This window comes from Oncorhynchus masou, chromosome 32, assembly GCF_036934945.1.
Source record: "Oncorhynchus masou masou isolate Uvic2021 chromosome 32, UVic_Omas_1.1, whole genome shotgun sequence".
NCBI lineage: Eukaryota > Metazoa > Chordata > Actinopteri > Salmoniformes > Salmonidae > Oncorhynchus > Oncorhynchus masou.
Window position 1 is genome coordinate 38,940,804 of NC_088243.1, and position 18,033 is coordinate 38,958,836.

At 42.8% G+C, this 18,033-nt stretch overlaps 1 protein-coding gene across 1 annotated transcript in view; it reads left to right on the forward strand.

Moving 5' to 3' along the window:
- Positions 1-2,419: 2,419 nt before the first annotated feature.
- Positions 2,420-18,033, forward strand: part of mboat2a (membrane bound O-acyltransferase domain containing 2a) — a 91,029-nt gene continuing 75,415 nt past the window's right edge. Inside the window, exon 1 of the mRNA XM_064954115.1 lies at positions 2,420-2,639. Coding sequence (XP_064810187.1) covers positions 2,556-2,639 — 84 coding nt within the window. The 5' untranslated portion in view covers positions 2,420-2,555. The remainder of the gene's footprint in view (positions 2,640-18,033) is intronic.

Sequence of the window (18,033 nt, forward strand, 5' to 3'; positions counted from 1 at the left end):
TTCTTGCAAACTCAGAACCCAACAATGCAATAATCAATAACTATGTATTACTAGAAAGAAATTAGAAATACGAATAAGACATTTGAAATCACAATATAGTCCGTAAGCATTTTATACACAGGAAATATTTAAATAGTAATTCCAATACAATATTTACATGTGCAGGGATACTGGAGTGATGGAGGTAGATATGTATAGGGGTAAGGTGCCAGGGATACTGGAGTGATGGAGGTAGATATGTATAGGGGTAAGGTGACAGGGATACTGGAGTGATGGAGGTAGATATGTATAGGGGTAAGGTGACTAGGATACTGGAGTGATGGAGGTAGATATGTATAGGGGTAAGTGACAGGGATACTGGAGTGATGGAGGTAGATATGTATAGGGGTAAGGTGACTAGGATACTGGAGTGATGGAGGTAGATATGTATAGGGGTAAGGTACCTAGGACACTGGAGTGATGGAGGTAGATATGTACAGGGGTAAGGTGACAGGGATACTGGAGTGATGGAGGTAGATATGTATAGAGGTAAGGTGACAGGGATACTGGAGTGATGAAGGTAGATATGTATAGGGGTAAGGGGACTAGACAACAGGATATACGGTAGCATCATGTTAAATGTCTTGTCTTAGAAATATTAAGTATCATAATTTGCTTAGCGCTCAAGCTACATTGCAATATGTATTATTGTGGAACTACCCTGTGCCAAGTTGAAGGAAAAATAACTACACTATACCAATGAGGATCTCACTATGACAGATTTCAGTTGAAAACTCAAAATGTCTTAAGATATTAAGAGAAGAATGAACCTGGAGACCACTTAAAATCCTCCCTTCTACTTGCAACTCCATCATGCCTGTCAGAACAACACAGTCAAGGGGATTTTTCTCTGCTCATCTCAGTGGAGAAAACTGTGTCATGGCAACTGGCGTGCTGCTACAAATTAGTGTGTCGCATAGGGCTGTATCCAGAGGAAGTGGGGTGCAGTCTGTATAAGCAGCATGACATACTTCCTTGTCAAATGTCAATCATTCCTGTTGCTGTCAGTTGGACATGTATCCACTAGTACAGAGGAAAGTGGAGAAATAAATAATTCATAGATTATAATTAAGGTTGTAATTGCCTTTTTAATATGTCCTTTCTAAGTAACCCACATACCTGGTCATTTCTGTATCATAAAACTAAGTGCTACCAGAGAGTCTGAGTATCTTCTTTCAATCCTACTTGAACTGGTGAAAAAAATATATATAAATACCCATATCACCTTGTCAGCCAAAAATAATAGTTCAAATTGCATACAATTCATCAGAAACAAATTTGTGATAACCCCGTTGGACGATATTGTTGTTTTCAGTGAGGGTCCAATTATAAACACTTACACAGTTTATGGGGAGAGCATCACTGAGCAGAATGCAATTTAATTATGGTATATAAGGTGAATGTGCCATATGTGATGTTAATGCAGGCATATTTGTCAGCATTGTTGCAATGTATTGATTTGGGGGGTTTTTTGTCTAAAAATTGCCACCAGATGGAAATCACGCACTGAATATGTAGTTTACACTCAAATAAAGCAGTAGCAGTTGAAATGTTCAATTTAGCGTGATTTCATCCTGGAGACGAAACAGATTGCAAATAAGTAAATGAAACCAGTTTTGGCAGGTAATAGTTTCATATGGTCATCCAAATATTCAACCAAGCTCAATAGGACAACAACAGAGGGGAAGATACACAGTAAAAACATTTCCCTGATACTGTAACACTGTAACAGACATTTTAATAATGTTTGTGAAATTGTTCTGTTGAATGTTCATCCTTAGGGCAAAAAAATGGAACGCTGTACACAAAACAACTCAAGACTCGGGAATGTCACACTTGGAAACTCTTCATAGAAAAATTAGCCGCTTTCAAGACAACTACGGAACTTCCAAGTAGTCTTGAAAGGACCAATGAACTCCCGAGTTTCATGCTTGGAAAGTATCGGAATAAACCAATAAGAAGCTCTATGTAGAAATCGTTCGCATATAGAGGTGTCTTGAAAGCACAATTTCTCTTCTTCTTCTTCTGGGTTTGACGGCGGTTGGTATCCAATATGTTGCATTATCGACCCCAACTGGACTATAATATACATCCATTACTTTTTGTTAGAAAAAGGGGAAAATGATAAAAACGAAAAACATGCATATTCTCTTTTCCAAAGTGGAATGCCACATATTTGCATGCGGAGGAGTCCACGTGAGATATCGACAGCATTTGATTCCTTTGGGGGAAAAAATGTACATCATCGTTTCTGCTCCATCCACATAAATCTGATTGGTCACTTACAAACACTTTCCCCACACCATAGGCCCAGAGATGTCTTGGGAGGGGCTGGGAATATATCCCTCCGCCCACTCTGTCTTTGTTGTCGTTGGTACTGTGGCTTTTGGTGGTGTTGTAACGCAGTAGACGACCATCTAGCCTGGTACCCCTTTCGCAGTAGCAAAAGCACTTTCTCAGCGGAGGAGAGTGAATCTGCGACGGGGAAGGGGAGCACGGATTCACGGACTTCAATCATGGCTACCGAAACGACATCGTCCTGTACTGGCTCCAATTTACTGCAGCCCATAAGCGAGATAATCAATCTTCCGCTAGACCAGGTAAATGTGGTGAATTTTAAATAGGTTTCTCCTTGCCATTGACTTGTTACTGTAGGATGCATTTTTTCTGAAGTAAGTGGCGAGCTTCGCTACGTTGTAGCTAGCCCTTGGATCAGAATGCCGTCTGGTTTTCGAGTGTTACATTGTTGCCTGCCCGCTGAAATAACCTGATTTGAATGCTGTCTTAATCAGAAAGTCAGAGACTTAATTCACTGGAGACTGTTGCATTACTGTAACCTTTCTTAGACCTACTAATATTCTTTACATTTATGAAGCGGTTGGAGAATTGGTTAGCTTTACCTCGCGCATTACTGAATGTTTTGCCTTGTCAACTGTATAATAATGTTACATAGGCCTTGCTTATTGGAAAGTTACATTAATTCAACACTATTTCCAGTTTGGCTGCGTCAGTGTTGCAAAACTTGTAGCTTAACCACTCCATTTTTCTTTTCAAGCAGACACAGCTGGTCTCCAAATGAAAAATCCTCTCAAGCCCGAGTAGGCCTGATTCGTCATCCCTTTAATCAATTAAATTGATACAATGTCTCCTGGCTAATCGCTTCTCATTTTAATGTGATTAGACTACCACCATTCGTGTCAAAATGCTGATGTAGCCCACCAATTGTGTAACAAGGTGTGGTACATTGATAACTATTGCAATCTGGGCCAATCAATCAAACAATATGAGTAGTTGTTTTGACGTTGTACTCAAACACACGCACACACTAACAGCGGTCACAGTTTTTTTCAGCAAACTTAACATGGGTAAATAGTTGTATGAACATACGATTAAGCAACTGAGACAGGTAAACTGAAGAAGTTCCACAGACGTGACTAACAAATGGAATAATGTGTCCCTGAACAAAGGATGGGGGGGGGGGGGGTCAAAATCAAAAGGAACAGTCAGTATCTGGTGTGGCCACCAGCTGCATTAAGTACTGCAGTGCATCTCCTCCTTTTGGACTGCACCAGATTTGACAGTTCTTACTGTGAGATGTTACCTCACTCTTCCACCAAGGCACCTGCCATCACCCTCTGATCCAACAGGTCCCAGACTTGCTCAATGGGATTGTGATCCGGGCTCTTCGCTGGCCATGGCAGAACACTGACATTCCTGTCCTGCAGGAAATCACACACAGAACGAGCAGTATGGCTGGTGGCATTGTCATGCTGGAGGGTCATGTCAGGATGGGCCTGCAGGAAGGGTACCACATGAGGGAGGAGGATGTCTTCCCTGTAACGCACAGCGTTGAGATTGCCTGCAATGACAACAAGCTCAGTCCGAAGATGCTGTGACACACCGCCCCAGTCCACAACGGACCCTCCTCCTCCAAATCGATCCCACTCTAGAGTACATGCCTCGGAGTAACGCTCATTCCTTTAATGATAAACTTGAATCCAACCATCACCCCTGGAGACAAAACCATCAGTGAAGAGCACTTTTTGCCAGTTCTGTCTGGTCCAGCGACGGTGGGTTTGTGCCCATAGTTGTTGCCGATGATGTCAGGTGAGGACCTGCCTTACAACAGGCCTACAAGCCCTCAGTCCAGCCTCTCTCAGCCTATTACGGACAGTCTGAGCACTGATGGAGGGATTGTGTGTTCCTGGTGTAACTCGGGCAGTTGTTGCCGTCATGCACCTGTCCCGCAGGTGTGATGTTCAGATGTACCAATCCTGTACAGGTGTCGTTACACGTGGTCTGCCACTATGAGGCCGATCAGCTGTCTGTCCTGTCTCCCTGTAGCGCTGTCTTAGGCGTCTCATAGTACAGACATTGCAATTTATTTCCCTGGCCACATCTGCAGTCCTCACGCCTCCTTGCAGCATAACTAAGGCATGTTCATGCAGATGAGCAGGGACCCTGGGCATCTTTTCTTTTGGTGTTTTTCAGAGTCAGAAGAAAGGCCTCTTTCGGATCCTAAGTTTTCATAACTGTGACCTTAATTGCCTACCTTCTGTTAGTGTCTTAACGACCGTTACACAGGTGCATGTTCATTTATTGTTTATGGTTCATTGAACAAGCATGGGAAACGGTGTTTAAACCCTTTAGCCTGCTGGACAAATTGTAAGCAGTCACTAGGTAATAACTGCTTCAGAACCCATCCACCTGAAAAAACACCATGTTGGTCCCTCCAAACTGCACCCTCTTGTTTCTAATGGTCAGCTTTCATCTGTTTCATTTCAGTATTGTAGCACATTTTATGTTTGGATGGGGACAGTAAACCAATTTTGTTTCAAAGCTTTGTTTCCTGCCACTATCACTGAAATTGTCCTCGGCAACGGAGCAGCTGTGGGAAAATGGATTTGGCCTCACTCTCTTTTTCGCAGCTGTTTCGTCCATTTTGACACGCTGCTTGTTTGCTCTCTGCTTTTATACCACCTCTGGTGGAAAGATCGATGGATGTTTTCGCAACCACCTGCATTTCATGGAGCCCGTATATTCTTTCTTGTCTCTCATCTCTTTGGGATAGCACACTTACAAACGAGGAGACGAGTATTCTGCTCACACTTTTATTTTAATTTTATTTTTTAACCTCAGTCCCACTCACCAGGGAGAAAAAGGCTACCTTAGTGACTCATTCTGACATTCCCTATGGAACTACAGGGAGCTTTGTCCTGGCCTAGTTAAAAGCCTTCAGGTTGTGGGAGTTTACCTGCAAAGAGCATGAGTGGAATCTGCCAACAGATTGTCCATTAGGTGAAGAGACTTTGGCCATTACAGTTTCAACCAAAAGGCAAAACCACATCATGAAATGGAATACAGGGAGGAACATGGTGTCCTTCTCTAAAGTTGGTAATTCTCTACATTTAAAAATGTCACCTTTTTTATTTAACTAGGCAGAACAATTTTTTTATTTACAATGACTGCCTAGGAACACTGTTTTAACTGCCTTGTTCAGGGGCAGAACGACAGATTTTTTTAAATATTATTTTTTAAATATTTTTTAATCTTTGGGATTTGATCCAGCAACCTTTCAGTTACTTGCCCAACGCTCTAACCACTAGGCTACCTGCTGCGTCAAAACCCTATATGACTGGTGGTTTATATTACCTCAGATGTCTAAGGCCCAAATATTCATAGTCTCTTGATCTACTACTCCCTCCTGCATGTGCAGACAGGAATGTTCCTCAAATTGCTACCTCAGTTTCAGCCTCACACGGCTAGTATTCAGGTGGTAGCTATGAAAACGGAAAGCTTGACAACTATGGCTCATTGCCTCCTCTTTGAGAGGTCACTTTGTGACCCATGCTTTCTACTTAATCTAACTCGCATAATGGAGTTGGGTGTGGCAGTGTGATGCCTGTAAGTGCCAGTCACCACCCTGAATATAGCCTTGCATGCCCTCATGGGTAGGGAAAAAGGAGAGGTTTGTACTTGCGTGCCTGTGCACATGTATGGGCACTATGTTCCCTATGGGACTGGGCACTGGGCTGGCCTGTGTTGGCTACATAATGGGAGTACTGTTCTCTTGGTGTAGACCTACTGTGATATTGTCCCTCCACATGCACTGCCTTGCCCCTTCTTTTCTTCTGTTCACACCTTTCACTCACACTGTGGCGGTGGTGGGGGCCCTCCCAGTGAAGGTTTTGGAGCCTTTCGTGTGAACATCAGGGAAGTGTCATCATGGCACATTCAGTTCAGAAGTTGCCGAGAATGCTCCGTGTCAGTTGACTGTCATACAGCAAAGTGCATAGAGCTGCCATAATTGTTAACGCAACAGCTTTTGTTATAGTAAATAAAAAAATCTTTATCAACCCTTCCATGTATGATGGAACATGATTGTTGAAAGTAGTGGAAAATGTGGACCCTGAAGTCCTTAACCACAGTACAAGGCCAGACTTAAAGGCTTTTGTTAGCTCTCATATTACTCTGCCCAGCCTATTGTTGTTCAAAGCCTCAGCAGAACGTCAATGCTCCGAGGCAGTGCTTTACTCTTAAGACTTCATAGCATATCAATGCTCAGCCTGAACTTGAAGCCGCAACCATACTTTTCTTCTGCAGCAAAGCACGCAATGTACCAGTGATGCTTCATATTGTATGTTGCTTCTGTGCTTGTCATGGGCCTAATGTGTTGTCACTTCCCTCTGGTTTGTACAGTAATTGAGGATGGATGGTTGCAAGTCCCTGAGCCACCTAGTGATTGCTCTGGCAGGGCAAGGCTGAACTCTGATTTCTCAGTGGAGGCCCATTCCCTTCCCCTCTCTCTAATTGGTGCACCTCAAGGGAGTGTATTTGTTACAATATTTTTTTTTTGTGGCTGCTTACTTGCTGCATACGTAGCCAAGCACAATGATGAACCAGTGTTATTTCTTCAGGCATATGGGTAGTGTTGGTCATAACAAAAGAGCTTTACAGTCTTTAGAAGTTAGATTGTCTAACTAATAGCCCAAATCTTAACCTCTACGGGATTGGTGCCCTCCACCCACTCCCACGGAACGGTTGAGCTAACGTAGGCTAATGTGATTAGCATGAGGTTATAAGTAACAAGAGAATTTCCCAGGACATAGGCATATCTGATCTGGGCAGGAAGCTTAAATTCTTGTTGATCTAACTGCACGGTCCAATTTACAGTAGCTATTACAGTGAAATAATACCATGCTATTGTTTGAGGAGAGTGCACAGTTATGAACTTGAAGATGTATTAATAAACCAATTAGGCACATTTGGGTAGTCTTGATACAACAATTTGAACATAAATGCAGTGGTTCATTGAATCAGTCTAAAACTTTGGTAACTAGATGGTCAATAGATGGTAGTGTATGTGCAATCTAAATTGTGCATAACCTGGAATAGTACATTATGGCTTTTCTTGCATGATGGAGCAGCTCTGTGTTATTCTCCTACATTCATTTCACATTTCCACAAACGTCAGTGTTTCCTTTCAAATGGTATCAAGAATATGCATATCCTTGCGTCGGATCCTGAGCTACAGGCAGTTAGATTTGGTTATGTCATTTTAGACAAAAAAGGGATTGATCCCTTTTTAACATGGTTTAACTATTGTCCCAGGACCTGCATTAATTTGATTTAGTTCTAATATTGAATTAGTGTTCACTAGACGCTTAACCTCTAGGGTATGTGGGACTTCGCTTTATGGCGAAAGCATACCTTACAATTATTTGAGAACATAGCCCAGCAGACAATTCATTACAAACCGTAACAAGCCAAGTAGAAGAGTTACACAAGTCAGAAATCGAGAAAATGTATCACTTACATTTGCTGATCTTCTTATGTTTGCACTCAAGACATGCATTTATTCAATAAATGTTTCTTTTTTGTTCGATTTAAAGTCTCTTTTTATATCTGAAAACATCAGTTTTGTTCGTGTTTTCTTCAGTAATCCACAGGCTCCAACGCAGTCAAAACAGGCAGACAAAAAAAATCAAAATTGTGTCTGTAAAGTTCATAGAAACATGTCAAATGATGTTTATATTCAATCCTCAGGTTGTTTTTAGCCTAGATAATCGATAATACTTCAACCGGACAATAATGTCATCAATATAATAGGTAAACAAGAAAGGCACTCCCTCTGGTCGCGCGCACGAAAAAGCTCTAACACAGCAGTGTCCACTAATTCAGACTGCTCTTACTCCCTCATTTTTTTCAGAATACAAGCCTGAAACAATTTCTAAAGACTGACATCTAGTGGAAGGTATAAGGACTCAAATTGCAGTTTACAAGTCAATGGATACTGTAATGGCATTGAAAACTACAAAAAAAATCCTACTTCCTGAATGGATTTTTCTCAGGTTTTCGCCTGCCAAATCAGTTCTGTTATACTCAAATTTTTTTTTAGGAATTTTAGAGTTTTCTATCCAAATCTACTAATTATATGCTTATCCCATTTTTCTGGGCCTTAGTAGAAGGCAGTTTAATTTGGGCATGCTTTTCATCCAAAATTCCAAATGCTGCCCCCTACCCTAGAGAAGTTACACCCCAATTTAACAGTTGATAGTGTATATTTACATTTTCAGTAAATCAATGCAAACTTTGTAGAACTACAAAAAGGAGCAGGCACCTCCCTCCAAACCCTCTCGGTATTACTGCTCATTACTCCAAACCCTCTCGGTATTACATTGTCCCAACATTTCTCAGTATTATTGGTCATTACTCCAAACCCTCTGGATTTCTGGTCACTACTCCAAAGGCCAATCACTCTTTTTACTCTGAACAAATCTCATATCGCTCTCAGAGCAGTCAGATTTGGCTCAGATGAGCTGTATTGATCAGATTTGGGCCCATTACGTAAGAGGGAGAATTTTTGATCTTGTGTCGGAACTCATTGCTAGAGTAACTTTTTCGTTCAGGCCTAGATTTAGACTGTAGTCTTAGTGCCTTTTTAGTCAACTCTCATCAGCAAATAAACTGTTTTGCTGTGATAACTGGATTAACATGACCTATATTATATGAACTTAGTGGTTTGTTTATTCCTTCCACCATTATGTAGCTCAACAACCTGGGTTCGGAGTATTTTGTATTATTCTGTACATAAATCTGAGACACTCCATTTAGTATGGTATGTGTAAATTTGAGGATGTCCATCACTCATTTCGTATGCTATGTTACGAATTACAATTTGCAAAATGTGATCTGTTAAGAATTCTAACTAAGTGGCTAAAGCTAGCTAGGTTAGGAGTTAAGGTTAGGGTTAGGTTTCCCAAATCAAAGTTTGTCACCTGTGCCGAATACAACAGGTGTAGACCTTACAGTGAAAATCTTACTTTTACAAGCACTAACCAACAGTGCAATCTTTAAGTTAAAGGTGAACAATAGATGAGTAAAGAAATTAAAATAGTCCGGGTAGCCATTTGATTACCTGTTCAGGAGTCTTAAGGATAAAAGCTGTTGAAGACTTTTGGTCCAAGTCTTGGCACTCCGGTACCACTTGCCATGCGGCAGTAGAGAGAACACTATGGCTGGGGTATTTGACAGTTTTTAGGGCCTTCCTCTGACACCGCCTGTAAAGAGCTCCAGGATGGCGGGCAGCTTAGCCCCGGTGATGTACTGGGCCGTACGCACTACCCTCTGTAGTGCCTTGCGGTCAGAGGACGAGCAGTTGCCGTACCAGGCAGTGATGGAACAGGTCAGGATGCTCTCGATGGTGCAGCTGTAGAACCTTTTGAAGATCTCAGGACCCATGCCAAATCTTTTCAGTCTCCTGAGGGGGAATAGGCTTTGTCGTGCCCTCTTCACGACTGTCTTGGTGTGTTTGGACCATTCTAGTTTGTTGTTGTGGACACCAAGGAAGTTGAAGCTCTCAACCTGCTCCACTCCCTGTCCATGAGAGTGGGGGTGTGCTCGGTCCTCTTCCTGTTGTCCACAATCCTCTCCTTTGTCTTGGTTACGTTGAGGGAAAGGTTGTTCTTTATTTAACATTTTTTTACCTCCCCTTTTCTCCCCAATTTCGTGGTATCCAATTGTTAGTAACTACTATCTTGTCTCATCACTACAACTCCTGTACGGGCTCGGGAGAGACAAAGGCCGAAAGCCATGCGTCCTCCGAAACACAACCCAACCAAGCCGCACTGCTTAACACAGCGCACATCCAACCCGGAAGCCAGCCGCACCAATGTGTCCGAGGAAACACTGCACCTGGCGACCTGGTTAGCGTGCACTGCGCTCGACCCACCACAGGAGGAAACGGGTATCTATCCACAGTAAAAGGAGTCCTCTATCGACATAACCTGAAAGGCCGCTCAGCAAGGAAGAAGCCAGTGCTCCAAATTGCCAATAAAAAGCCAGACTACAGTTTGCAGTTTACAACTGCACATGGGGACAAAGATTGAACTTTTTGGAGAAATGTCCTCTGGTCTGATGAAACAAAAATGAAACTGTTTGACCATAACGACCATCAGTCAGGAGGGACTGGCACACCTCACAAAATGGATTGCATCATGAGGGAGGAATATTATGTGGATATATTGAAGCAATATCTCAAGACATAAGTCAGGAAGTTTAAAGCTTTGTTGCAAGCTGGATCTTTCAAATGGACAATGACCCCAAGCATACTTCCAAAGTTGTGGCAAAATGGCTTAAGGACAACAAAGTCAAGGTATTGGAGTGGCCATCACAAAGCCCTGACCTCAATCCTATAGAACATTTTTGGGCAGAACTGAAAAAGCGTGTGCGAGCAAGGAGGCCTACAAAATCTGACCCAGTTACACCAGCACTGTCAGGAGGAATGGGCCGAAATTCACCCAACTTATTGTGGGAAGCTTGTGGAAGGCTACCCAAAATGTTTGACCCAAGTTAAACAATTTAAAAGAAATGCTACCAAATACACTCAATTTGTATGTAAATTTCTGACACACTGGGAATGTGATGACAGAAATAAAAGCTGAAATAAATCATTCTCTCATGCTGACATTTCACATTCTTAAAATGAAGTGGTGATCCTAACTGACCTAAGACAGGGAATATTTACTAGGATTAAATGTCAGGAAGAGTGAAACTAAGGTGTATGTAAACTTCTAACCTCAACTGTACATGCGGTGTGCTACAGTAGAAACAACATGATATACAGAAACTATATAATGATAACGTATTAAGGGACTCCTATTGCTAGGAATGCACACATGTCCAAAGGTGTTGTAATTATTAAGGTAAATCACAATGAAGGCAATGGGAGCACCAGCTGGATAATGTGCCAGGGGGACAGTTTGTTCATGTTTTGTTCTGACTGGAGATGTCTGCCTACTTGATCTGGGGAAACATTGGAAAAGTGCTTGGGCTGTCGTCGAAGAGAGATGTTTGTCCGGCTCAGTAATACCTCAAACGTAAATTGTCCGTAACAGTTAAATCGTCTTCTTCGTGAATGAATGACGGAACACGCCTCAATTCAAACTATTAGAAAATAATTAGATGTTTTACTAAATGAAATGGCATGTAGATAATTAGCAGGCAGAGGGCCTTGGTTTGAAGGCAGTGTGGGTGTCCTATTGCGTAACAATCACATTTTGGAACAGTGAGTGCATTCTGACGTAGGAAAACAAATACTCTCGCTGTGGCAACCATTAGATATTTGGAACTCGCACGTGAAAGGTTAGCTAACTTGCAAAGTAGCTAAAAGGTAGTTAACAATACCTAATTAGCTAAAGTGCTCTGTGGTGATATTCTAACTCGTAACCTTTGTTTGAACTGAAGGGCAATAGTTTGTGCTGCGTTGAATCTAGCTAACATGATTAGGTGGGGAAGAGAATAATTTAGAGGGGAGTGCGGCTACCAGAGTGACATGGGTCCGGAATGAACATGGAGCCGTGTTTGGATTACAATGGTCACGCTGTTTATTTAGTTACCCTCTGAAGTATTTACTATGCCCCTAACTTCCTGAGCTGTTGGAATGGCCTTCTGCATTAGGGCGTAGCGTGTCCACAGTGACCCTTCATGGCTCTCTGCCTGTAATGCCTCCTAAGTTTATCGAGGCAGCATGCGTCACATAGCTTAGCATAGTGTTAGCATGCTATGGAATTGAAACTCTCCCCAACCCCCTCTCATGGGATTGTATTGCAAACCACTGTCTAATAGAGACAGTTGATATGTAAAAAAAATTATATTCCATCTCATCTTCTATGATTGATTGATTTATTTTTGAGGAGCACCTGCCACAATTTGTCACTTACAAGTTGGACGGTGAGTTTCAGACCATGTTTTTAGCACCTCAAACTGCAAATCTGTCACTCTTGCCTTTTTGAATGATTTATGCCAACTCAGCGGTGTCTCAGTGTCTCATTTTTGTGTTTATGTTATTGTCATCTGTTGGAGACATTAATAGCTCTGAAATACGACGGCAACAACAGCAACTCTCCTTCTGCTGACTCCTCTACAAGTTGAGTCTGGATGTTAAGGAGCTGCAAACGATGCTAAAGCCATATTTAATATTCATGGTGCTGTGACCTGTGTCCTCAAACAGTTCCATTGGGTGAATTGGTGACCAACTAAGGTTTGAGTCAGCTGATTCAGTCATTAAGAGAGCGAGGATGTCTGACATCTCTTCCAGGCTTTGGGTTTTGCATCGCATCTATGACTTTATATTGGTGCAATCTTCGTATTGATGCAGCATGGCCTTAAGTAGAACAACTTGCGTTGTTCATCAAAATACTTCAATTTTTTTTTTTTTTTTGCTGTGTAGAATCAATCTGTGGCGCTTGTACCTTCATGAGGTTTCTACTGATTCCATTCAGCCGGATCACCTCTGTCATAAAGGGGTGTGTTCTCATTCCTTATGGCGATGGAGAAATGAAATGCCGGAGTTATGGCCCCGGAGACGACGTGGTGACTCGGAGGTTTGGTATGTGATGGCAGATCTGTGGATAAACCGATGTCATATTAGCCTATTACGTTAGATCTAGTTTTTATGTTCGAGCCTACTTTTTTTTTTCCTAGCAATTATCAATGATACTCATTTAAACTTGTTAACCAGTTCCAATGCTGGATATTAACATGCATACACTGTGGCCTTGTAAGGTACCACTTCTTGAGGAGCGGTGTTGTATGGACCTCTCGGATATGAATGGTTCAATGTTTGTTCTCCACAACCCCTGGACATGTGATGCGGGCTAGTGCTAAAAGTCTGTCTGTCTGCCATTTTCTAAACACTTCAGTCTTCCCTTTGCCAGGGCAAGTTGTATCCTAGCAACCGGCTTTATTGTGTTACCGGGGCGCGCGATATTGTACAGTTTCAGAATGTTTATTCCTCCGGTTTCATAGAGAAAATCAAACCGGAGTTGGATTATGTACATTGACACCCGCGCTTATGTCTTGTCATTTGACTGACTTATGGGAGTTAAAACCATCGGACCCCTGACCTGTTGACATGCAACGATGCAAAATACATTAGCTCTGCTTACTGATTCAGGATCAGCTAATTTAGTGTGACCTAATACCCAGAGAGGAAATCCAGTGAAACCCTCACACATTGGTGGAATTGAAGAGACCTGTGTGTTTTAGTCAGAGATCCTCCCATGTATGACTTGCCTTTCAAGCATAATTTTGCAACTTCTGGCCCAGCTATTAAATAAAGGCCCAAATCTCCTCCTGGCCAAAACCTAGTCATCTGACTCCTCTGTAAACCACTGCGTCTTATGAATGTGAAAACTCGGGTCAAAATCTATTGCGTTGCAGTTGCCTATGGAGGCAGATGTTAGCCTAGTTTATATAATATTGGCCTAAATTCACGTTGCTTTTGTTCCTGCCCTGATACGATCTCACTCTGCATGTAGCTATTGAGGTCTATACTTTAGCTGTTTCACAAGTCCTGAGTAATTACATTAGCCTACATCTCAAACACAGGCAAAATGGAACCGGGGAGACGGTCAGCCCATTCCTCAGTCGCACCACTGGTCACGTGAAGCATTACATACCTTACATAAACTTGTCTGTCGGTTAAAGAGTAACAATATGGGTTTATCGCAGCAATGAAGTCCTCTTGCTTGCGTCGCCTTCTGGCAACGTTACTCCCTCCAACACATGCCATTAAACAGCCATTCAGTGGGAATGCGCTGTCCTCCGCTGATGAACAAGACAACACTTTCACAATCACTGCCATTTTCCCCTGAGGTTTAATTTTACGCACTGAAGGGTTTAATTTGTCAGCTGACTGGGGATAGTCTCCCTGTCTGTGGAATAACCTTCAGCAAACTGCAATAGTTGCCAAACGCATAGCTGTCTTGGCCTACACCTTGTTTATGATAGTGGTTGCTCTGCAGTTATTGCTATGATTTTAAGGTAGCCAATTAAAAGCACCGCATTAGGCTAATCGTAGCATATCTCTTTCTTTGTAAGGGATGATTATGCTAATGCTTTTAGCATTAGCAGAGGCTCCCCTGTTTGTTTGGCTTGCTGCTGTACCTGTTCCATTTTGCCTGTTTGAGATGTAGGCTAATGTTCTTTTGGCTAGTGTTACATTTGATCTGTGTTGCATTGGTTATGAGTCGTCTGAAGGCTAGTGTGACGTGGATACGAGTGATTGGGTTTAACACTAGGGATGTTGCCTCATTTGTTTTTTTTTAACAATTTTATATTTAAAAAATATATATTAAACTTTTTAACCCCCCCCCAACCTAATTTGAGGGAGCAGCTGTCATAAGGGGTGCGGCTGTGTCCAAATGGTATCCCAATGGACAGATACCCAACGTTGGATTCTGGCCAATGACATCGAGACCTCCTTGAATGTGGTCCAGGGTAATTGATCCCGGTGTGTAGCTGAGGGTAATAGCTGTTCATTTACGATGCGTAAAATGTCCGTCATGGTGCTTTTATTTGTTGTGACCACAAACTGGAATTAACCTCTGCAGTGACGGTGCACACTGATTAAAAAAAAAGTCATTTCCCCCACGTAGATGTAAGAAAAACCAAGTGGACCTGACAAAATCAGCCTATGGAAATTCCACCACCAATGTCTCACCTGACACAAGCAAATCGTTTCAAAGGTACAAACGGATGATCTATCATGTGACGATAGCCAAAAGCAGGCTTGCGGTCTGACTTGGATTACTACAAGGTCGCTGAACGAGTGACTGAAAGCCGGCAATGAGAAACACCAATGAGGATGTATTAAATGAGAGGGAGGACGTGAGGAAGAAAGGCAGTGATGTCTTTTAGGGTGTAAACGCTGGACATGGGTGAGTGATTTCAAAGCTATTTTACAGGTCTACTGCTGATCTTGCGTTGCGAAACCGCGCACCTTTTGAACTTCCTGTACTGATTCAATGGTTACAAAAGGATTGTGGCTAAGGCCGTGTGTCTGAAGTAAAAAGAGAACAGTGGAAGATGGGTTACGCATTTCGAACATTAACACCCAAGTGCAGGCTGTTTCTCAAGTGTAATTCGATTTTTACACTTTTTTCTTCTTTTCTCTCAGCGGTGTGTGAATTGAAAGGGGAGACTGTCAGCCCATTCCTCAGTCGCACCACTGGTCACGGGAAGCATTACATACCTTAGTCACTGCCTCCACGCTAGGCTCCTGACATACAATGTTAGAAGACAAACTCCTCTGCAGCGCTGCCAAGAGGCAATCGGCTGGTTTCCTAAAGCCAGGTTGGTGTCACTGAAGGGGCCCCATTAGGTGTTTTTTTTTACCCGGAGCCAATGACTTGGGCTCAAACCCAGGCATCGACAGCAGCTGTCACCCAGGCACTGCTGAAGTGAGTCAGGCTCCATGCTCTCTTCCCCCAAAAGCCCGAGAGGTGGATTCCAGACTGTGAACTTGCCCTCACCCAGGATAAATGGAGTGGAATCCTATTTGAACAAGTGTGTTAACAAAGACCTGAGCAGTCACTTCACTTTAAGTACACCGCTCAGTAGTGTCACGTTACATGTACCGAGCCTACAGTACATTTCCAGGAGCCGTTTGCCACTATACTTGTTAAAACAGGCTGCTTTGTCAGCTGCTTCCTGACCTCGGGCTATGTTTGGTTCCATAATTGCTGATGGATTTACGTGATCGTTACAGTGTACACAATAACATCGTTGTACTGGTACAGCAGTTGTAAGTATTATGTAATGATGTGTACTCGCACCGGAGTGAGCGGATTCTACTCTGAGCTGCTTGGGTCAAGCTGCAGCAGCTCACTCTGAGCAACAGGACAACAGAGAAATAAAGGTCAATATAAAACTGTTGGCTGTTTGGATTGTTGCCGGAACCATCCGTGATCCTATTAAGGCTGTGCAACACGCCCCCTGAACGACGAACACCTCACTCCTGCGCAAGCTGACAGCCCCTTAGAGGACTGCGTCGGTGCCATTAAGTCATATTAGCTGTACGAGTCAGTGGAGCTGAGAGTTATGCGCATAACTTTGGAGTCATCAAACAATGGCCATTTGAGAAAGGAAAATAGTATGGAGAGGGCAGAAACAAAGGCACATTCACTGAGTACATAGAAACACTGTACAGCTGTGGATGTAGACACACAAACACACACACAAATTATATTGGCCACTTTTGTGGAGGAATATGTGAAACAACCCACATAGGCCTCTCTTCCCTTTTCTGTAAATAAAGTCAGGAAAGAAAGTAACATAACGAGGCTTTATACTGAGTCAATGTGCGGGGGTACAGGTTAGTTGAGGTAATATGTACATGTCGGTAGGGGTAACGTGACTATGCATAGATGATAAACAGTGAGTAGCAGCAGCATAAACAATACATCAAACAGGTCAATGCAAATAACCCGGGTAGACATTTCATAAACCGTTTAGCAGTCTTGGGTGTTACGAAGCCTTTTGGACCTAGACTTGGTGCTCCGGTAGCAGAGAGAACAGTCTATGACCAAGGTGACTGGAGTCTTTGACAATTTTTAAGGGCATTCCTCTGACATGCCTGGAATAGAGGTCCTGGATGGCAGGACGCTTGGTCCCAGTGATGTACTGGGCTGTACCCACTACCCTCTGTAGCGCCTTGCGGTTAGATGCCGAGCAGTTGCCATACCAGGCAGTGACGCAACTATTCAGGATGGTCTCGCTGGTGGAGCTGTAGAAGTTTTGAGTCTCTGAGGACCCATGTCAAGTCTTAGGTGTTGTTGTGCCCTCTTCTCAACTGTCTTGGTGTGTTTGGACCATGATCTTATGTTAGTGATGTGGACACCAAGGAATTTGAAGTTCTCAACCCTCTCCACTACGTCCCCGTGAATGGGGTTGTGCTCGGCCCTCCTTTTCATGTAGTCCATGATCAGCTCTAGTCTTACTCCTGTTGATGGAGAGGTTGTTGCCCTGGCACCACACTGGCAGGTCTCTGACCTCCCTATAGGGAGGTCTCATCATTGTCGGTGATCAGGCCTACCACTGTTGTCGTCAGCAAACTTAATGATGTTGTTTGAGTCGTGCTTGGCCATGCAGTCATGGGTGAACAGGGAGTGTAGGAGGGGGCTAAGCACGCACCCCTGAGGGGCCCCCTTGTTGAGGATCAGTGTGGCAGATGTGTTGGGCCACCCCCAGGTGGCACGTGTATGCATCGTCAAAGTCAGATGCTATTGACGTGTTTTTACTATCATTTACTGACTTATAGTTTTTATCAAAGATTCTCTGTAATTAGTTACTGCGCGATCATCTGATTAATCACTTAACTAATTAACTAGGAAGTCGGGGCACCAAGGAAAAATATTCAGATTACAAAGTTATCATTTCCTAAAATAACTTTTCAGATATTTTATCTGATCAATTAGTCTTCGAATTAATTATTTACTGTATCTCACGTTAGTCTCATTCCAAAAGTCGTAAATTGTTGGTTATCTGCACGAACCCAGTCTTCACTGAGTCATCCATACATCAATTGTCTTAACCTGTTGGGGCTAGGGGGCAGCATTTTCACTTTTGGATGAAAGGCATGCCCAGAGTAAACTGCCTCCTACTCTTTCCCAGATGGGAATATTATTATTATTACTGGTGGATAGAAAACAA